Genomic DNA, 23,495 nt, shown 5'->3' on the forward strand with positions numbered 1-23,495 from the left:
ATAGTAATATTTGGAGTGATGCTGAACTCTCTAGTTTTTTAGGCTTTCCGTCCCCCAAGAGACGTAGACGAGTTTCTTGCTCTCCAAATATGCTCTGCCAACAAATGGATGAGTCTCCTCGGAACTCTGGCATCCATAGAACAGTTCATGTACCTGGGAAGATTACACATGAGAGTTCTTCAATTCTTCCTCAGAGCCAGCTGGGACAGGAAAAGTTACCCAGACTCGTTCACTTTACCAGTAACCCACTAGATCAAGAAGCACCTGCTTTGGTGGAGGTCCGAAGACAGGTTGCTGGAAGGGAAGTCCCTTCTCATTCAGAACCCCAACCTAAGCTTTTAGGCAGATGCGTCAGACGTAGGCTGGGGGGGCTCCCCTGGGAGACAAGGAGGTCTCTGGGATATGGTCACCGGAGCAAGAGAAGTTTCACATAAATGTGAAGGAGTTAAAGGCAATCCACTTGGGGTTGCAAGCCTTTGCCTCAGAGGTGTTCAGCAAGACAGTGGCAGGCAGTCCATTCAGACAATACCACAGCCCTGTTACATCAGCAAACAAGGGGAACGCATTCTTTCTCCCTATGCAAAGTAGCAAGGGATCTTCTCCTCTGGGCAAGTTGGAACCAGACAAAAATCATAACCAGATTCATCCAAGGCAGACTGAACATCCTAGCAGACCAGCTGAGCAGATGCAACAAGTCATTCCCACAGAGTGGACTCCAGATCCACTCGTTTACCTCGACCTGTGGAAGCTGCGGGGGAAACCGACACTGGATCTCTTCACAACTTATATGAACCATCGTCTATCGCTATTTTGTTCACCAGTCCCAGACCCCTTGGCATGGGCTACAAATGCCATGTTGCAGGACTAGTCCAACAAAGATCTATATGCCTTCCCTCCATTCAGGATAATCAGAGAAGTCCTGAACAAGTTCCGATCCCACCAGAATGCATCGGTGACACTAATAGCCCCATTTTGGCCTCTAAGAGAGTGGTTCCTGGATCTCATGGAACTTCTGGTAGACTTTCCCAAGCTTCTACCACTAAAACATGATCTGCTCAGACAGCCCCATTTAAGACAGTTTCATCGAGGGTTGTCAAATCTAGTTCTGACAGATTACAGACTGTCAAGAAATTGCTCATAGATAAGGGATTTTCAAGGGTGGCTGTAGATTCTATTGCAAAGTGTAGATGCCAGTCATCTGCCAACGTATTCCAAAACAAGTGGTCTACCTTCCGCACTTGTTGCAGAAGTAATGGCATCTCATCTTCTAAGACATCTTTAACAGAACTTGCAGATTTTCTGTTATTCCTGAGGACCACCAGAGGTTTGTCCGCCTCCACTATTAAAGGTTACAGGTCCATGCTTGGTTTTCCAGCATAGAGACCTGGACCTTTCTGCTGACCAGGATATATCAGATCTTATTAGATCTTTTAACACTAGTAAGCAAGGAAATATGGAATTAGTATCATGGAATGCTTAACTCAATGTCCCTTAGGAATCTTACTACGAAGACCCTCTTCCTGGTTGCCCTAGCCACTGCTAAAAGGGTCAGTGAAACACATGCAACTGGCAAGAGTTAGATTTGCTCAAGGCAATGCAGTCTGCTCTTATACCCTGGGATTTCTTGAAAAAAACAAGACTCCATCAAAACCCTGGCCTCATTCTTTTAACATCAAGAACCTAGTTCAAGTGTTAGGTTCGGAAGATGAAGAGAGAGTGCTTTGTCCCATGTGGGCTTTAAAATATTATCTACAAAGGAATGAGAAGATATGGGGACCTGCCAGTAACTTGTGGTGTTCGGACAAAAACCCCTCTCGACCCCTTACAAAGAATACCCTGTCTTTCTTTTTAAGGGACCTCATTTGTGAAGCTCATTCTCGAATTGGAGAACTGTTTCCCATTTTTAAAGTCAGAGCTCACGATATTAGAGCTGTAGCTACGTTGTTAGCTTTTAAGCACAATCTCTCTCTCTCTTCCATTCTCCAAGCTACGTATTGGAAATGCAAGTCAGTGTTTGTGTCCCATTACTTAAAGGAAGTGGAAACGATTTTTAATAATTGCAGTAGCCTAGGCCTGTTGTCAGTGGCTGGCATGGTGTTGGGGGAGGGAGTGTAGGAAGTATCCCTTCCATCCTGAATCTCTTCGCCTTGACATAGGTTATTGAGTCTTTGGGGAGCCTGGGGGTACTATGTACTTGGATACCTGCCAGTTTTTAGTGGAGGGGTGGTGGTGTTTTTTAATTTTTATGGTGTAAGTGTTTTTTTTTTTTTGTCTGGTGGTTTTTTGTGACGGTACTGCGCCCAGGGCAGAGGCAAATTTTTATCCTTTATTAGTGATCAGAAAGGTCCTTCGCTTAATGCTCCCACTTAGCAGCAGGCGGCCCATGGCTATACAGCCGCGCCGCTATGGGGTAAGATGAGCGCCAACCAGAGGCAGTATCTTCCTGCAGCAGCTCTCTTACCAAGTAAGGAAACAACAAGCATTGTATCAATGCTGGCAATTTTTCCTCTATTCTCAAATTCATTACACGTACTAATGTTTTGGGGTAATAGTTATCCATGCATCCCACCTCCCATCAATGTGGGAATCAGCTATGTAATTACTTGGTAAGTTACTTATATAAAAATGACATTTTTATGATAAAATAAAGTTTTATACACAGTATACTGTACTTACCAAGTAATTACAGAATGGGAGCCCACCCTCCTCCCCTCGCATGGACATAAAGGCACAAACAAATTGAGGTTCTTTGCCAAGTTGTTCCTCTCTTTCCCAAAAGTGGGCGGGACTAGTTACCCACACTAAAACACAAGAATCGCTACTGCAATTTTCAAATTTTAGTTGCCGTACTAGTTAGAAATTATAGCTATGTAATTACTTGGTAATTATATATAAAACTTTACTTTATAGCTATGTAATTACTTGGTAATTATATATTTTACCAAAACTTTATTTTATCATAAAAATGCTTTTTTTTTTTCGTTCTTTCTAATCTACTCTGATGTCCCATGATATTCCGACATCAATGAGTGATATCACCCTATCTGTTCTGATACCATAGTCCCATAACATAATAATAATAATACTGTATGTGCGCTGTTTCTAGTAGCACACTTTTCTGCATGAGTCCTGGAGCTACTTCAGCATCTAGTTTTTCTAGATTCCTTCTCAGGGATCTTGTGATCGTGCCTCGTGTTCCTATGATTATGGGTACAATTTCCACTGGCATATTCCATAGCCTTCTTATTTTGATTTTCAGGTCTTGATACTTATCAATTTTTTATCTTTCTTTCTCATCTACTCTGGTGTCCTATGGTATTGCCACATCAATGAGTGATACTTTCTTCTTGATTTTGTCAATCAATGTCACGTCTGGTCTATTGGCATGTATCACCCTACCTGTTCTGATACCGTAATCCCAGAGGATCTTTGCCTAGTCATTTTCTATCACTCCCTCAGGTTGGTGTTCATACCACATATTACTGCAAGCTAGCTGGTGTTTCTTGCACAGGCTCCAGTGGAGGGCTTTTGCTTATGAATCATGCCTCTTTTTGTACTGGTTCTGTGCAAGCGCTGGACTTTCGCTTGCTATGGTTTATGGTCTCGTCTTTCATATTGCACTTCCTGCATATGGGTGAGATGTTATTTCTATCTATTGTTCTTTGGACATATCTGGTTCTTAGGGCCTGATCTTGGGCCACTGTTAGCATGCCTTCTGTTTCCTATTTGAGTTCTCCCCTCTGTAGCCATCGCCATGTTTCATCACTGGCCAGTTCTTTAGTCTGTCTCATGTACTGTCCGTGCATTGGTTTGTTGTGCCATTCCTCTGTTCTGTTTTTCATTTTCCTGACTCTCTATATTTCTGGGTCTTCGTCTACTTTTATCAGTCCTTCTTCCCATGCACTCCTTAGCCAATCGTCTTCACTGGTTTTCAGATGTTGCCCCAATGCTCTGCTCTCGATGTTGACACAGTCCTCTATGCTTAGTAGCCCTCTCCCCACTTCCTTTCGTGTTATGTATAGTCTGTCTGTATTTGCTCTTGGGTGTAGTGCTTTGTGTACTGTCATGTGTTTTCTAGTTTTCTGGTCTATGCCTTCGTCCACTCCACTACTCCTGCGCTGTATCTGATTACTGGTACTGCCCATGTGTTTATGGCTTTCGTCATGTTTCCGGTGTTGAGTTTTGACTTGAGTATTGCCTTAAGTCTCTGCATATATTCTTTCCTGATCATGTCCTTTATTTCTTGGTGTTTTATATCCCCTCCTTCTATTATTCCCAGGTATTTGTATCCTGTCTCATCTGTGTGTTTGATGTTATTCCCATCTGGTAGCTTTATCCCTTCAGTCCTTGTTACTTTGCCTTTTTGTATGTTGACCAAGGCACATTCTTCTATTCCAAATTCCATCCTGATGTCCCCAGATACAATCCTTACAGACTGGATTAGGGTATCTATTTCCTTGATGCTCTTACCGTACAGCTTGATGTTGTCCATGAACATTAAATGGTTAATTCTGTTGCCTCCTTTCTTGAGTTGGTACCCAGCATCCATCTTCTGTCATGAGAATCATGGCTACTGCAAAGAGTAGTGGGGACAGTGAGTTGCCTTGAAAGATCCCTTTCCTGATGTTAACCTCTGCTAGTCTTATCCCAGAGCTTGCAAGTACTGTATTCCAGTTGCGCATTGTATTTTAAAGGAAGCTGATGGTGTTTTCCTTTACCCCATATATTTTCAGGCATTCTATTAGCCATGTGTGCAGTATCATGTCAAAGGCTTTCTTGTAGTTAATCCATGCCATGCTTAGGTTGGTTCTCCTTCTCTTACTATTCTTCATTACCATTTTGTCTATTAGGAGCAGGTCTTTTGAGACCCTAGACTTCATTCTGCAGCCTTTCTGTTGGTGGGGGATGGTGTCTGGATCCTCTAGGTAGTTGTACAGTACAATATAGTCTTTCACTGATGATACCTGTTAGTAACTTCCACATCATTGCTGTAGTTACTTGCTATATTTCCCTTGTTCTTGTCTTTCTGTACTAAGGATATTCTCCCTGTGGTCATCCATTTGGGCGCATGGTGGTTTGTGATACAATGCTGGAGTTGTTTAGCCAGTATCCATGGACTTAATCGGGACCTGGGGCTTTCCAGTTGGGCATTTTCTGGAAGCTGTCTCCCCTCTAGTTGGCTGTATAGTCCTTTCTGGTTGTATCCTCTAGGTAGTTGTATAGCCTTCCACATTATTGGTAGGCAGGTGATAGGCCTGTAGTTACTTGTTATATTTCCCTTGTTCTTGTCTTTCTGTACTAAGGATGTTCTCTCTGCAGTCATGCATTTGGGCGCATGGTGGTTTGTGATACAATGCTGGAGTTGTTCTGCTATTCGTGGGTGTAGGGCCTTGAAGTTTTTGAGCCAGTATCCATGGACTTCATCGGGACCAGGGGCTTCCCAGTTGGGCATTTTCTTTAGTTGGTGTCTGACTGTGTCTGTCGGGATCTCGGTGAATCTGTTTTATTCTCCCCATTTCTTCTGCCTTGATTTCCTGGAGCCATGTTGCATGTTTGTGTGATACCGGATTGCTCCATATGTTTTCCCAGAGTCTCTTACTTGGTTCGGCTTCAAGAATTTCTTGGTGGTTGTCTTCCCCTCTTAGTTGGCTGTATAGTCTTTTCTGGTTGGTTCCGAAGAGTTTGTTATGTTGGTATCCTTTATTCCTGTTCATGTACCATTGGATCTTATTTGCTTTGGCTTTAAGCCTCTGTTTTATGTTTTCTATTGTGTTGTTTAGTCCCTCTCCTGTACCTTGTATTTCTCATTCAGTTCCTCTCTTGTTTTCTTGCTTCTTAGCCTCTTTTCTGCCATCTCTTTCAGTTTACTCAAGTCAGATCTCATTGCCATGATTTGTTTTTCCAGGCGCCTTTTCCAAGGTAGTTGCTGTTTTGGTTTCTGTTGGGTTGGTTGTGATGGTGGTGCTCCTGCATATGCCAGGTTATTTGTTTCTGTGATACTGGTGGTGTTGATTAGTCTCATTATTTCATTAACTTCACTGGTTTTTTTCCCCTTAGTTTCTTTGTGTTGTAGAGTTAGAGGAATTTATTTCTGGTGATAGAAATTCATTTCTCGCTATAATGTGGTTCGGATTCCACAATAAGCTGTAGGTCCCGTTGCTAAGTAACCAATTGGTTCTTAGCCACGTAAAATAAGTGTAATCCTTCAGGCCAACCCTAGGAGAGCTGTTAATCAGCTCAGTGGTCTGGTAAAACTAAGCTATACTTACTTGTAGTCTTTCATGGAGGGGATCTTTGTTCTTTCTGTATCTGGCTTCATCCATTGTCTGATCTTTTCCACATATTCTGACCTCTCTGTTACATCTTCGGTGTTTCCTCATGTGTCATTTGGTAGCTCATTATTCCTGTCGTTTTTTGTGTCATCGTCTCTTAGTTCGTCTTCTTGTCCTTAGTTGCTGAGTGTTATTTCTCTTTCCAGTTCCCCTCTTTCTGTTGTGGAGAGCCAGTTCTTTTTCTTTATGTTCCTTACAGTACTTGGTCTGCCAGCCTCTGTTCTGTTTGAGGGGTATTATTTCTCTCATTCCAGATGTTGACGAGTCTTCTGTATCCTCTTTCTGTCGGGTTGCTTCTGATGTAGCATCTCCGCATTTCCTTGTTTTCTTTTCTTGTCCATTTCTTCTTCTGGTTTGCCTCTGTAGCTCCAGTCTCTGGTTGCTGGTTACTGTCATTGTGGTGGTCAGTTGCTGGATAACAACCTCCAAGTACCTAACCATCCTCCCCATCGATTGGGTTGTATACCTGCCTGCCAGACGAAGCTCCTCTGTTGCCAGAGGTTCTATTTACGTAGTTGTCGTTTATTCTTTCAATCATTGCTGTGTTTTGCTATTTAACCCATTGCTGGACCCTACCCCATCGAGAATATGTATTCATTTACAGCTGAGTAGACTGAGGAAATTATGGTAAAGATCCTTTCCCAAGGAATCAACACTGAGGAGAGCGGTCACCCATCCAACAAATGACCAGCCCTGAGGTTGCTTAACCAGTCCATCGATGAGCTAAACCACTCTGCCATGGCACCCATATTATTATTATTATTATTAATTATTATTATTATTATTATTATTATTATTATTATTATTATTATTATTATTATTATTATTTGAAGGGAATAGACCCTCTCTTAAAGAGGTCTTATTAAAAAGGATGGCTGTATTATGCAAATTTATCTTATACAGTTTCTTTTCTGTTTTCCTTATAATTTGTTTTTCGGGCTCAGCGATGTTGGTCAGCAACTGGCCAATATTCATATTGGAAAAAGGATAGTGTGTGGAATGCGGGAAGTCTTTTACTGAAATATTCAATCAGAAATCCGTGGAATCCTTTGTCGTCTGGATTCAGGTTCTACTTCAGACATGTTTCGACCATCTCGTTGGTCATTCTCTGGATGTGGTTGAAAAAGATCTGGAGAAACAAGGCGCTTGGGTCAGTATTTATAGGGTCTTGATCGGTGCTGAATTATGATTGGCTGTCCAGGGCGGATCATCTCGGGCGGAGCCTTCTCTCCCATGTTGATGTTCGGGGCTCGTCTTGCGTGCAAGCGGCATTGTAGTGCTGGGGATGAGTGGGAGAATTTCGATCCTCAGATGCTGAATTTTGATTCGCTTGTTCGCTATGAGGGTCGCTCGGTGCAGGTCTCCCGGCAGCCATGGGGAGGAGAAAGGTTTCCTGCGTAATGTTGAGGGCTGGTTTCTCCTTCCCAGTGTGCAGTGCTTCCAAGAGACGCAGGCAGCGGTGGTCCGTAGTTCGGTCAATTACTACCATATTCATGATTATATCTTTATTTATGGGGGCGTCTTGATCGGTGCTGAATTATGATTGGCTGCCGGGGGAAGGTCATCTCGGGTGGAGCCTTCTCTCCCATGTTAATGTTCGGGGCTCGTTTTGCGTGCGAGCGGCATTGTAGTGCTGGGGATGAATGGGAGAATTTCGATCCTCAGATGCTGAATTTTTATTCACTTGTTCGCTATGGGGGTCACTCGGTGCAGGTCTCCTGGCGGCCGTGAAAAGGAGAAAGGTTTCCTGCGTAATGTTGAGGGTTGGTTTCTCCTTCCCAGTGTGCAATGCTTCCAAGAGGCGCAGTCAGCGGTGGTCCGTAGTTCAGTTAATTATTTCCATATTCGTGATTATATCTTTTCTTGAAATTCTCTGGTTATGGGCAGTCCTGGCATGGTTAAAGATGTCTCCCTCTTGGGCGTGGCAGGAAATCCTCTTGGAGAAACGCATGGTTGTCATACTGATGTAAGAACCGAGGCATCCTCGGACGGGGCATGAGTACCGGTATACCACACTGGTTTTCTTCAAGGGGTCCTGTTGAGGGGGCTGGATTGTTACACATCACCAGGCTGCTCGTCTTTTTGCTCGTAATAAATGACCAGATTAATATTCTTATTGCAGTCAACGGGGCTGACATTATTCTCGATGATGTTCTTGAGAGAACATTCGTCTTCTGTATATTTATGATGAAATTGTCCTTTATAGAAAAGCTCTATGCGTTCAGGGGCATCGGGGTGAGGTTCCTGCTGGTTTTATTTATCGATGTTCGCCTTGATAGACTCTTCTACATTCCGGTTTGGGTGTCCATTGTCGACGAGGGTCTGGGCTACATTTTCCATTTCTCTGTGTGTCATTCCAGGAGGAGCAGTGCAAGAGGGCCCTCCTGATGTGGGCGCTGACGGTGGATTGCTTATATCTCTCGTTTCTCCAAGAGGATTTCCTGCCACACCCAAGAGGGAGCCATCTTTAACCATGCCAGGACCGCCCATAACCGAAGACATGGACACAGACCAGCCAAGGGTGCATGTGCACTACATCGACGGTACCTTTGTCAGGGCCAATTCGCAAGAGGAGATTGAGAACCTGAGGCGTGCTTTCCACAACCATAGCTGCCTCAGTTTCACCATCGAACGTAGCCAAAACCACTGCCTCCCCTTCCTTGACATCCTTGTGGAGCAGAGAGAGAGCTCTTTCTCTACTAAGGTCTACACAAAGTGCATGAACCTGGGCATGTGTATGAACGTAGCAAGTGAGTGCCCCGAGAGGTATAAGCACTCCACCATCAGAGCCTATGTCAGGAGGGCCCTCTTGCACTGCCCCTCCTGGAATGACGCACGGAGAAATGGAATGTGTAGCCTAGACCCTCGTCGACAATGGACACCCAAACCGGGATACAGAAGAGTTTATCAAGGCGAACATCAATAAATGGTACCGGCAGGAACCTCGCCCCAATGCCCCTGATCGCATAGAGCTCTTCTATAAAGGACAATTTCATCATAAATATAAAGAAGACAAACAAGCCCTCAAGAACATCATCGAGAATAATGTCAACCCCATTGACCCCAATAAGAATATTCATCTGGTTGTTTACTGCAAGAGCAAAAAGACGAGCAGCCTGGTGATGTGTAACAATCCAGCCCCCACCTCAATAGAACTCCTTGAAGAAAACCAACATGGTATACCAGTACTCATGCCCCGTCCGAGGATGCCTCAGTTCTTACATCGGTATGACCACCATGCGTTTCTCCAAGTGGATTTCCTGCCACGCCCAAGAGGGAGCCATCTTTAACTATGCCAGGACTGCCCACAACCAGAGAATTGCAAGAAAAGATATAATAACGAATATGGAAATGACTGACCGAACTATGGACCACTGCCGCCTGCGCCTCTTGGAAGCATTGCACATTGGGAAGGAGAAACCAACCCTCAACATTACGCAGGAAACCTTTCTCCTCCCCATGGCCGCCAGGAGACCTGCACCGAGCGAATCAAAACTCAGCATCTGAGGATCGAAATTCTCCCATTCATCCCCAGCACTACAATGCTTCTTGCACGCAAGATGAGCCCCAAACATCAACATGGGAGAGAAGGCTCCGCCCAAGATGACCTGCCCCGGGCAGCCAATCATGATTCAGCAGCGATCAAGAAACCCCTATAAATACTGACCCAAGCGCCTTGTTTCTCCAGATCCTTTTCAACCAGGTCCAGAGGATGACCAACGAGATGGTCGAAACATGTCGATGGTACCTGAAGTAGAACCTGAATCCAGATGACAAAAGGTTCCACAGATTTCTGATTGAATATTTCAATAAAAGACTTCCCGCATTCCACACACTACCCTTTTTCCAATATGAATATTGGCCAGTTGCTGACTAACATCGCTGAGCCCGAAAAGCAAATTATAAGGAAAATAGAAAAGATACTGTATAAGATAAATTCACATAATACACCCATCCTTTTTAATACTGTTATTATTATTATTAATTACAGTAAACGCCCCGTATTCGCAGGGGATGCGTATCGCACCCCCTGCGAATAGCTAACATCCGCAAATACTTAAAACCACTCTAAAACACTTAGAACTGCCTATTTTGATAGTTTAAACACAAAAAACCCTCTAAAAAGGCTTATACCTCAGTATTTTAATAGTTTTATAACAAAAAGTGCATTTAGTCACGAAAATTTGAAAATACAGTAATTAGTGAATATTTCTCAGTGAAAAATGCCACAAATTGGAGAATTTTCTGCGAATAATGGGTAGTTACGTTCCACAGAGAAATCCACAAATATTGAGACCGCGAATACGGGGGGTTTACTTTATTATTATTATTGTTATTATTTGAAGGTAATAGAACCTCTTTCAAGCACGTTTTGTTAAAGAGAATGGCAGCATCATTGGAATTGATTTTATATATGGTCTTCTCAATTCTTATTATTTTCTTCTCATCAGGACTGATATTCATTGGCCAGTTATTAGTAAATATCAGCCCTGACAAGAAAAAAATAAGAATTGAGAAGACCATATATAAAATCAATTCCACTGATACTGCCATTCTCTTTAACAAAACTTTTATTATTATTATTATTATTATTATTATTATTATTATTATTATTATTATTATTATTATTATTATTATTATTATTATTATTATTACAACATTTCATCATTGTAGGTTGGCATAAAGGATATGCTTTTAGCAATTAAATTTAACTTGTGCAATAAACTACAGCTTTTCAAAAAGTTAATAACTGGATTAACCAAAATATATCAAGAATAAGACAAAAATTCTTTCACTGATTTGTTAACAAAACTTGACAGGCAATGCTTGTTGAAGTATATCCACATACAATTCTAATATGATTAATGGTTAGTGTTGACCTGCATCCTCTGAAAAACAAGATTAAACAATTGGGAAGACTGAGGGCTGAGAAAATAAAAGCTGATGCAACAAACAGCCCTTGGTGTGGTTGGCATACTTACTCAGAGAGATCATTAATTATGCACCAATAAAAACTCACAACTCACAGATTTCCATCTTTCTGATAATAGGCAAAAGCAAAAATGCAGTGTGCTGATGGCATGGACTCAATACTACATAATGGGCCAAGTCATTTAGAACATAAATGGGTTTCACAATTATGTAATGATCTTAGGAAATACAGCAACCTGCTACAGTAATACCATCTGAGGATTCTACACATAAAAAACAATGTGCTTTCTTTAAACTGATTTTTATATATGGATACGACTTACCCTACGGTCACAGTAGGTGCCATCAGGGTTGTCTTTGTCATAGCGGCCATCATGTAAAGGATAAGCGGCTGCATATGTTTCATTTGACAACAGACGTGATATGCCAATACCTGTACAAGTTACATGTTTTAGTAAAAACATTCAGGGAAAAACTATAAAAGATAGCATCAAATCTACTTAATATAAGCAATGTTTTTGTTATCATTAATATTTCAGGCAACATTCTCTTGAATGACAAGATCTAAATTATCAAAAAAATACTTGTTGGATTTTTCAAAAACATCAAAATGCTCTAAGAGAAATCACACACATGGAAAGCTATTTAGCTAGGTTAACTTGCAGTTTTCAATAATACAGCACATGGCTTGTACACAGCAAGAAATGCCTTAAAACTTCAGTTTAGATTAACAAATTCATGCTATGACTCAACAATACCTAAAATGTAAAATCCACGAAGTAAATACTGATTATCACGACATAACAGAAGAGCAACACGCAGGAATTTACACGTTATTACTGCATGCAATGTTAATCACAGCAAGAAATTTATACAGGGTGCATACATTTACAGAGCATAAATTTAATATGGTCATGGTTCATATGTTAATAAAATTAGATTTAATAATAAATACAATCAACCCGAGGTATGAGCATAAAAGTTCATCTTCAAAATAACAAACACAACTGAATATTCTGGTATGCAAACTGTATTTTAGCATCAATGTAGTCAATATACTCCACATCATAGTGGGGCTGAATACACACTTTTCCATGGCAGCAACTGCTCTTAAGTGGACAGAATTTGCATTCAAAATCCTCTAAACATAAAAATTGCTTTAACTAGCTTATAACAAAAAATTAAAAAACCAACGAACTAGCATTTTGACTCTCTTCAAGGCCAGTAAACTAGCCCAAAAATCAGGAAACAAGTGGCAAAACCCCAACTCTGTTGGGAGTTGGGGAACTACAAAAGTGCATCAATCTAATAGAGTACCTGAAACTGAAAGGCCATTTTATCAAATGAAGATCAAGAAATGTATGCTAGCCAACCAAGCCAAGAGAGACCCATAATGATGACAATACAGTATCACAGAGAAATAACCTAGTAAATGAACTGGACACCAGAAACCTTAAAGAGAGGCAGGAAGCAGCAAAAAAATCCACATTCAGGGATTAAACAGTATGTCAGTAATAATACTGGATTCTCAAGCTTACGACTTTACTAACTATTTCTGGGATTGTGAAGACCACCATAAAAAATGAGAAAATTCAGGAAACTCTTAAGAGCAATGCCCAAAGTAATGTCGGTAAAGCAGAGATGGAGGTAACAATACAATTCATTGAAGCCAAAGATAAATAAAGTTGGAAGTAAGAATCAGATCATTTATAGGACAGAATGCTTTCACTCTACTATATAACTAGAAGAAGAGGGAGCACAGAGCTACCTCAGATATTAAAACAATACTTCATACAAAGCCAGAAAAGTTCAACATAAATTTGAAAGGGTTGCTCAACAAAACAGGACACAAGCTCTTGACACTTTATCTTCAGATCAATAAAATGTCAAGAGAAGTATGGGATCAGAACAGACTTCCTCTTTAAATTAAAATTGGGCTGCTGAAAGTACCAAAAGTAAATGTGAGATGCTACCAGAAGGTAATATATCAATATTTCTGAGGACATAATACTTCATGTCTCTTAGTGCATAAAGTCAATCCTGTTAAAACATTTTCAAACTAAATCCAGTGCAACCTATAAAATCTGCATACTGTACAAAGCAAATCAATACCAACCCATCTGATTTCACCAAAGGTCAACAATTCAATACAAATAAATACATAACACACACCTATTCTGTAAATCAAAATTATATAAAACATAGACAAACATATTTAGATAGTTGCACCTTAACAAAAGACTTTACGATCATTTGAAACAAAATACTAAAAGGATTTTGACAAAGGAAAAATCTATTTCTGGAGAGGGGCCCGTGTCACCCGGTGAAATAGTCCATTCAGCACTTATTTCTAGGTAATTCCGTTGCTAGATACCAGAGAATGCTAAATGAAATGCTGGAGTTACTACCCCCAGAGCGAGCTCCACTAGATGGAGTCGTGTATGAAAAGGGTGAACTACAAAAACACGGAACCTTATCCTATAGAGATTCCCAATGTCAAAAGTCCCAACGAGAGAGGTGCCGATACAAGCCCATGCACTACTCGCGGACTGTATACAAGGCAACACTAGCCGCATTCCATGTTAGCACCCACCTCACTAGAATGAAGTTTATCAAGGGAGGGAGAGAATGAAAAACGGGTGGGTCACCGGGTGACACGGGCCCCTCTCCAGAAATAGATTTTTCCTTTGTCAAAATCCTTTTTCTGGATCGGGGTCCTGTGTCACCCGGTGAAATAGTAACAGAGAAATAAACATCATTCTTACGCTATTAAAGACTTAAATAGAAACGTTGAAAACTAGGAGAATTCTACCCTGAACATAAGTAAGGTCCTCTACGTTCATGTAATGAAAATAATGTAAGTGGTCACCGTCTAAGATCATGAGCTTAGAATAGCACCTGAATAGGCTTGTATTAAGAAAATACTTCCTGCCTAATAGCAGACCCAATGACAGTGCCCCCTTTTTTTAAAGGAGAGGACCTGACAAAATTGCGAGGTCCTGTCTAAAAAAAAGCCTGCAAGGAGAAAACTGGACACAGAAACAGACCTTGTAAAGGGGAGTACTTTCCAAGGTGACCACCGAAAATGAGGACCTTCAATTGTAGATAGAAAGTTAGGGTGAGGAATTCACAACAACACTACCCCTGATGAGGGGAAACCAAACTGATTGGTTCCGCCAGACAGGGCAGACAGTACAGGAAAACTAACACTAGAAGCTAAGCTGATTAAAAATTTTTGGGACTCCTTAACAAGGAAAGGTAAGAACAAGATGATTGTTGGTTACCGAAGCTAACTCCGATACATTACTCAAAGACCAGGAAACCGAATGTGGACGGAGTACTGTTCTTAGACGAACACAGACCTTAGGGATGAAAGTTAAGGGCCTGTGAGTCTGGTTCCAACAAAACACTTTCCTCGAGGCCAATGCGGCCGCATCAGTACTGTAGCTTGGAAAACTATGTGAAGAGTGCTAGTTACTTAACTGCAGAACCATACTGCAGTAGAGTAGGATCCCTTAACTGATTTCAGGAAAACAGTAATAACAGGACCAATATCAGTTTCCTCCTAAACTGTAAGATTCACAAAGACCACAAAGCCAGGATATCAGAGTTTGAGGGGGCTGACGCAGGCTGAGTTTATACCAGACGGGACAGCTTGATAGTTTGTGGCTGAATTGGGTTGCAAACAGACCTACTTCCAAGCCCAGGAAAAGGTCACAAGACTACCTGAATGACGCTCCGCCTAAGGACTATTCCGGCACCAGGGGGGAGGCCCTGGATAGGGAAAAAGCAGTGACCTTTTGGACCCCTACGAGAAGGGTGGTAGACAGAGGCACCTGCGTCTGTTGGTTATGGAGAAGAATGAACCATAACCTGAACGAAGCAATTCGAGTCCAAAACCACTTGTTTACGCAGCGCACTATTGCTGTTTTGCTCAGAACCAGCCTAAAAGGAAACCTCTTGGGGGGAAGAAGTTTCCCAAGGACAGGAAGACTGTCACCGCCCCCCAAAGCGTTGATATGGAACTGCCGGAACGTGACCGACTAAGTACCATGTACTTTATTGGGCCAAAAAATATCCACCTCACCCGCCCAGAGAGGTGACGGTGTGGAAAACTGAGGCCGGAGGGGAAAGCTGGAGAGGAACTGACTTCGGTAAGCACTTGACAGTTGTGCAAGGCCGGAGGCCACTATTCAAGCAGGAGGAATCAAGGAGACACGTCCCTGACTCCACCATACCCCGGTCATAAACTCCAGCCTTGACTTTAGAAGGAGAACCGTCACTGAAGCAAACTGGAGAAAACCCAGGACCTTTTCTTGGGCACGGGGAGAGGTACGCTTGAGATAATGAAATGATAGGATGCCCTTGCTATCTCTTTCCACTTCCACTGGCTTCATAACTACGGAAGGCTACCCTCCTGAATCAGGTGGGATTCCTACCTGGTTACTTAGAAACCCAAAGACTCTAAAAACCGATTATAATGACCGGCGCCCTCAGGCAATTCCCGACGCTGGGTGCCCAAATGAGCCAGGCAACTAGACATGCAGCTAGCATAGCCTCCTAATACCGGAGCTGCTGAACTACGGTATTGTTCAAACTGGCAAAGACTCTGGAGCCGCATTGAGGAGGGCATGAACATGAAGGGGTACGCCTGCTCCCCGAGTCTGAATCCCAAGAAGGGATAGGACCTTTCTGCAACCGAGATGTGAAAGGAAGCGCCGGAAAGGCCTATAGAGGTGGTTACGGCTCCACAGCGCAGTAGGATCTGAACCCACAAGACTGTAAGCAACCGAGACTTGCCGCATGAATAAGGAAAACAAACGGGACACGCCCGGAAAAACTTTCCAGTGGAAGGGAACTTCCTTGGCAGACTGAAAAGGCCTGACAGGCCATTCACAAAGACCCCCAGAACTCTGGCTGGAGGCTGATTGAACCTGATTGGGGGGGGGAACAACAGTCCAGCTCCACCCCGGGCCCTGATAACTATACTCTGGGCCCAGGAACTGAAGTTCCAGTGGCCCCGAAAATGGTACAGCCTCCCACCCATATGAGAAATACTACAGGGAGGAGGCTTGATTGCCTCCCGTGAAGCGAATGCCTTCCCAATTTCTCGGAGAGGAGTAGGAGGCATCCCTGCTCCTATGATAACCCCGAGGGTCAGAGCCTCTGGCCAAACGTCTAGTGAAAATTCTTTCCCTAGGTTTTCGTATGAAGCAAAGAAAACTCCGGCGGGCACGTGGGGGAGGCAGAGACACACGGGGGTGTTACAAGGGGCTGATGTGTTGGCTGAACCCGTACACATCGAGGTGGAGGCTGGGAGTGAGAGCTGACGGCTGTCTAGGGGCAGAGACCTGAAGAGCCTGCACCACCGCCTGAGCAGGGGGGCTCTTGAACTACATGAACTTCTTGCCGGACTTGGGACAGGTCCCGGCAAGATCAGACCATTTCTGCTCGTAGGGTAGACACCCATGAGAACGGAGGCCCTGGGTAACAACAGTAGCCCCAGACGGGCCGTAACAACGCCCACCTGGGGAAAAGATTAATTCTCCAGGTGAAACTGTTCATAAGATTTTTCAGCTCAAGGCGGAATGGGCAAGCCTGACTTACACCCTGTTTCAGCTTCCGAAAATTGACTCCGGAAGCTTAGGGAGCTGTACGCTGAATAAATTAGGAGCGTAGTCCGGGGTTAGAAGATTCACTGTGAATGTATCTGTGATATCTGTCTCCCGGAAATGCCTCAGCGATACATTTTCAAAACAAGCCTGTTGATAAGAGGGGCTACATTCGGAGCACAAGGGGTAAGAAACAGGGCTCTCAAAGAGAGCACGGTAAGACCCCACAGCTGGCGTGAACTTGGAATTCTCCGCCTGCCACTCCGTTAGAGTTCTCAGGGAGACGATGTGTCCAGCCCCCAGCTGAGGGCTCACTTATGGATCCTGCCAGACAGATGCCATGCTCGTTCTGACAGTCTGGTAAAACCCGGATAAGAGGATACCAGACCGGAAGGGAAGAAATGCCCTTCCACCAACCTCCGTGTGCCCACACCCCCGACAGGAGGGTGCCTTCATGCTGGGAAGCATAAAGGGAAGGCACCAAGATTCCCCAGACTGGAGGGGAAAAGAGGTGGAGATGTCCGGAACGATAGAATTCCGGAACGGAGCAGGACTTAACAGGTGATCCATTGACAATGAGTCTTGAGATTAATCTCTTGGGATTTAAGCTCCTGGGAAAGGGAAGGCATGGACCATGAGGTAGATAGTTAGTTTAATAGGTTGACAATGACCCTCAAAACGAGCTCCTTATAAGGAGACCCGTAAAAGAGTTTTCAACAAAGGAAGGAGGGGGTAACCGCCTTGCTTTGCTTGGGCCGTGTCCCTTTCCAGAAGACGAGGCCAAACTCGTAGATGGCACCGGATTAGAGATCCGAGACGTCCTTGAGGGGGCCCCGGAGCGGGTCTTCTTGGTTTAAAAAGAAGGGTCTTTTTTTTTTTTTTTTTTTTTTTTTTTACTGACTTCACCTTAGGGACGGTAGACCAGGAACCGCCGAAAAGGGACGAGAAGGTAACGAATCCCCTAAAGGAAAAGTTTGCCTCACCTAATTCCGAGCTAAGCGGAAAAGGTTTGCCTCAATTATTCCCGCACCTACTTATCGCTCCGGGACGATGTTCACAGGTCCGAGAACGAGACAGAAGGCCACAACGTCTTCAGAAAACTCTCCGTAAACAATTAACTTGAAGCGAAGAGTTACGAGACTTGCGGCCGGCCTCCAGGAGGGGGAAAAATTAGGACCCCAGACACCGGAGGAACAACTATCAATAAGTTATATAAGACGGAGTTTGGCAAAGGAAAAACCGATAGGTGTATATGAAACCTACCAATTTACCGAGAATCTCGCCCGGAAACGGAGTTTGGCGGAGGAAATCGATAGGCGTATATGAAACCTACCGATCCACCGAGAATCTCGCCCAGAGAGAGCCCAAACACCAAAAGATTAACTATTAATAAGCCACAAGAGGCGGAGAACCGATAGGTTTACGGAGCTTGACGGAGGTAAAACCGACAGGTATATATGAAACCTACGGATTCATCAGGTAGCCTGCTCGGGAGAGCATAGCGCATAACGCAATCTGCCGCGTGCCAAACGACTAATAATAAGCCAAAGGAGGCGGCGTTTGGCGGCGATAAAACCGACTGGTGTAAATAAAACCTACGGATTCATCAAGTAGCCTGCTCGGAGAGAGCATAGCGTACATTTACAACCTTCGAATCAAGAATAAGTCACATGAGGCGGAGTTTGGCGGAGACGAAACCGACAGGTATATATAAAACCTACGGGTTCATCAAGAAGCCTGCTCGAGGAGAGCATAGCGTACTTCATAACCTTACGTGCCAAACTATAAATCCAAAACAGACTGCGCACCGGAATGGGAGCTATAGACTCCGTGACCGCTGGTTTGTTGCAGGATAGCGGAGCATTCCTGCACTTGACAAAACCAGCCGAAAACGTATGAGAAAAGGGCATGCTAGAACGGATGCCGGAGCAGAGTACCGTAGCAGCCACAGCCTAGTCAGACCAAGAAAACCCCCGGAGAAAACCGGAGAGAAAACCGGACTAACAGGACAAAACTCATAGACATAAAAACAGAGTCAACGGAACATTCCGAAGCGATCATGTTTGAACAAAATGTGGGAAGGTTATGAACTGTTCGGAAGTGGGCGCACTCCGAGCCAAGAGAGGAAAACCCCCGGAGGAGGATATCCTGAACGAAGTGATAGCGGTGGGGGGGGAATAAACGCCGACCGCTAAACACTAAAACCGCCGTAGCAGTAAGCAAGGAGAGCGCCCAACAAGATAACGAGACACCGAACAGGTAGTAGCAAAAAGGAGGGGGAACGCCGAAAGTAAATAAAGCAGAAGACAGTTAGGTGGAGAACGCTAACTGGCCTCGTATGAGATCCCAACAGTGAGGTGCGAACATGTAGGAAGCACCACGAAGGGAAATAGTCGACGTAAAAGGAAGGGGGAGGATAGGCCAGGAGGTTGGTAACCCGAAGCAGCGACCAGGGGTGGGACAGCACTCCCCGGGCGCCAGAGATTCTCATAGATCCCCTCGCTATGTAAGCTGTGTTGCACGACAAGAGCGAGAGAAAAAGAGAGGAAGGGCAAAAACCTCTACGGCCAGGAGAGCAATGAAAGATAAAAGGAGTGTGAACAGGAGTGGGGAGAGCACTCCTGGTCACCTCCAGGTCCAGGTGGAGTGCCAACTCAGACACACCGAAGGACAATCAATCAATGCAGAAGGAGGGGATGTAGGCTACAACATAAAATAAGGATAATTGCTCTCAAGCCTTGGAAAGTTAACAAACTTTGAAAACAAACCAAGGGGAGAGAGAGCAAAGGATAAAAGGGAGAGAAGGGGACTCTCGAAACCACAAAATAACATATATATAGTCAGTAAAAAGAAGTGTGAACAGGAGTGGGGAGAGCACTCCCGGTCACCATTAGTAAGCAACCCAAAGAAGGATTGAACTAGGATAGGCTACGCAGGTAAACCCTCGCTATTCCAGCTTAACTTATTAGGAACATTAGCCTAAGTGAAAAGCCGAAACAGGGAGAGGGTGGACGTAGGCAATATATCCAAGCCAAAACCAAACAAAGGGAAGCACCAGACATAAAACACACATGTACAGAACGAGATCACCGACATGAAACTCATACGTACAGATCGAGATCGTCCCCTCCTTAACGAATTTTTCCCCGAAGGGAAAAAATGTTACAGCCAACCCCTAGGCTAACCTAACTGAGACGATGTAAAGGAAGGAAGCCTAGGAGAAGGGTAAAGGCTAACCAATAACTCAAAAAAAAAAAAAAAAAAAAAAAAAAAAACCATAATAAAACAAAAATTGTCTATAAGGTACATGTAGGAGGATAGGCAGGCCCAACACAACATGGACGTGAAGGGACATGACCGACCTCCAGTTAAATGAAAGTATCCCAAAATTAACAAAATTCAAAAGCATCCAAGCACAAGGTCAAAAATTAAATGTAACAATGAAAATCATGTTCCCATACACTTAGAGAAGTGAGTCTAAAACAAGGCAAAATAAAGCCAAAATAAGAAGCGAATAGGCCCGAGGGGGAACCACGTAGCCTAAACAGCAAGACAGCACTTGACCAGGAAGGGAACACAAAATTCACAAAATAAACAAAATTATAAAAACAAAGTAAAAACCGTAACAGTACCAATGAAAATAAGATCCCCAAAGGCTAAGAGAAGTGAGTGACAAAAATAAAGCATAATGAGGCCATGATAATAAGCGAATGGGCTCGAGGGGGAAGCTCGTAGCCTAAACGCTCAACAACACTTCTCGTAATGAAGCCACGATAAAAAGCGAATGGGCCCGAGGGGGTAGCTCGTAGCCTAAACGCTAAACATCACTCCCGTAATGAAGCCATGATAAAAGGCGAATGGGCCTGAGTGGGTAGCTCGTAGCCTAAACGCTAAACATCACTTCCGTAATAAAAATCACTCTCGTAATGAAGCCATGATAAAAAGCTAATGGGCCCGAGGGAGTAGCTCGTAGCCTAAACGCTAAACAGCACTTCTCGTTAAATGGGTACAGAACAAACAAAAATTAATCAAACCCACTAAAGTTAGGGATCATTAATGGTAAAATATCCCAAATAAAAAGGGATACAAATAAAAAACACGAAACAAACATGCCGACCCAAGACCAAGAGAGGTCAAGAGACGACGTGATAGGAGATCGAGACGGGCGTTATAAATCCCTTTAATTATTAAACTAAAGGAAAATAAGAAGCCTCAATCGCCTAAAAAACAACAAAACACTGGTACTCAAGTAATTGAAGAAGAACCTTGCGAGGATGCCATTAAAAATCCAAAATAGAGCACAAAATAAGGATCACAACGAAATTACGTGTGAACGAAAAAACGTGCTAAAATGGAATGCGGCTAGTGTTGCCTTGTATACAGTCCGAGAGTAGTGCATGGGCTTGTATCGGCACCTCTCTCGTTGGGACTTTTGACATTGGGAATCTCTATAGGATAAGGTTCCGTGTTTTTGTAGTTCACCCTTTTCCATACACGACTCCATCTAGTGGAGCTCGCTCTGGGGGTAGTAACTCCAGCATTTCATTTAGCTTTCTCTGGTATCTAGCAACGGAATTACCTAGAAATAAGTGCTGAATGGACTATTTCACCGGGTGACACGGGACCCGGATCCAGAAATACTATTTAGTTAATCAGTATGAAAAACAATTGACGATAATAGCATACCAGTTCTTTATTTCATAAGAAGTTATAGAATACATTCAAACATTGTATGTATTAGTACTCTTTTATACTAAAAATAAAAATGTTCCAACTCTGCTACTAACAACTAATCTTGAAAAATAAGCAAAGAAAGATTATCATAAGCTTGAAAGCATGCAACATTCCTGAAGAACAACACTTCTCCAATAACTGGCAACACATAACTTTATTTATATAATTACTGAGTCAACATTTCAACTGCCCACATTAAACAAATTCCTTTATGGTTCCTGTGCCAAGCTCTTAAATTTAAATATCATGATGGGGAATCCATAAAGCTCCTAATTCATTTTCAATGTGCAACATCATTCTGTCTATGATCTGTGCACCTCCTATTTATTGAGCTTAATGCTTGTTTACTGATAATTCAATCTGAACAGTTATGATAAAGTGATTTCTTATGAAGTTTTGATTGGGCCCCTTCACCAGACAAGGTGAAATATTTTTCTAACGAATTTTTTAGCTATTTTTCTATGGATGAAGTGTTTTACATAATTGACATCTCAACGGTATAGAAATGGATGATGCAGTTTAATGTTATCAGAATCTAAAATGGTTAAAAGCTTAAAATTTCCTATTGATATTATGGATCAAGTTACAGTCCAGAAAATAATCTGTGCCAAAATGAAATTTAGAGAAACAAAATATTAGGAGACAAATACTCAAGTTTCCAACATACTCTTTTCACATAAAATAACTTTTTTGATGCACTCACCTCAAATGTTAAAAAATTAGTGCATTCAAAAGCACACAAAATGTGTCTGAATTAATTAAAACGACTTGGTTTAACTGAAACCTACATCAACATATTATGTACTCTACCTTACTGTGTTATACTGTATTTTAATCCTATCCTGCAACATTTCTCCTCAAGTCTCAAGTGACTTGTTTGACTTTATCTTCCTAGTGAAAAGTTCATAGGGTACTATTCTCAAAACGAATAAAATACAACTAGCCAATTAGGAATTTGTTTTTTAAGGATGTTCATTTATAATGATATATTTGTATTTTCCATTGTTAAAGCTAAAAATTTTGTCAGTGGATTTTGGATATTTGGTTGCCATAAAAAAATGCTGCCAGTTTAAAGGTTTTACATATATTACAGATGTAAGTATGCATTAACTTGGAGAAGTGAATTCAAAGATACACCAACGTGCTAATGTCTATACCTACTTCGCTGTTTCATATTATATGAATCTGCAATAAAAAATTAAACCATCATGAATTAGTGACAGCATGTGGAAATGTAGATCTATCTACTGTATTCAAGTCTCACCAGTCTGCTAAATCAATTTCAAGAGCTAACATAACAAGGTGTACATAGAAGGAATGCTAATTTTGAAGCCTTATCTTTAAAATTTTATCTTATTCACTGTACATAGCTTCAGACTGAATGCAACTAACAACAAAAAACACTACAAGCAGTGTGTTGCAAAACAGAAATTAAGCTACTGCTACTGTACATAGAAATTTTGACAAAATAAAAACTACAATTTATGGCTGAGTGCTCTAACTACATTTTCTTTCATGTTTAACTATCAGATAGTTAATAATTTAATCTTAATATACAGTATTTACAAGAAATAATTTTATGAATAAAATAGAAACTACATTAAATGTAATATACTGTACAATATTTACAAGGAAATTTATACTAATCAGACAGTTACCATATTAAACTTGATATACGGTATTTACAAGAATAATTACACTCTATTACTCATATTGTAATTACAATAAACTTTATTTACAGTATTTACATGAAATCATAAGATGTGCAATTGCTAACCTGAACCTATACTTTGTACCTTTGTATAAAAGGTTACACCTCTTTTATTAGGTAAAAAGTTATCTAATTGGTTGTTTCAATATTAAACCTCAATGCCAAGGTATTTTA

At 42.3% G+C, this 23,495-nt stretch overlaps 1 protein-coding gene across 6 annotated transcripts in view; it reads right to left on the reverse strand.

Moving 5' to 3' along the window:
- The window catches only part of LOC136838739 (anoctamin-4), a 228,983-nt gene that overhangs the window by 57,985 nt on the left and 147,503 nt on the right, over positions 1-23,495 (reverse strand). For 3 of the 6 annotated variants that reach the window (XM_067104191.1, XM_067104187.1, XM_067104185.1), the window contains 2 exons: positions 22,772-22,795; positions 11,588-11,697 (listed from right to left, as the gene is read on the reverse strand). In XM_067104191.1, coding sequence (XP_066960292.1) covers positions 11,588-11,697; positions 22,772-22,795 — 134 coding nt within the window. The remainder of the gene's footprint in view (positions 1-11,587; positions 11,698-22,771; positions 22,796-23,495) is intronic. The other 3 variants (XM_067104189.1, XM_067104188.1, XM_067104186.1) reach the window with 1 other exon arrangement.

The sequence above is a fragment of the Macrobrachium rosenbergii genome, chromosome 5 (assembly GCF_040412425.1).
Source record: "Macrobrachium rosenbergii isolate ZJJX-2024 chromosome 5, ASM4041242v1, whole genome shotgun sequence".
Lineage (NCBI taxonomy): Eukaryota > Metazoa > Arthropoda > Malacostraca > Decapoda > Palaemonidae > Macrobrachium > Macrobrachium rosenbergii.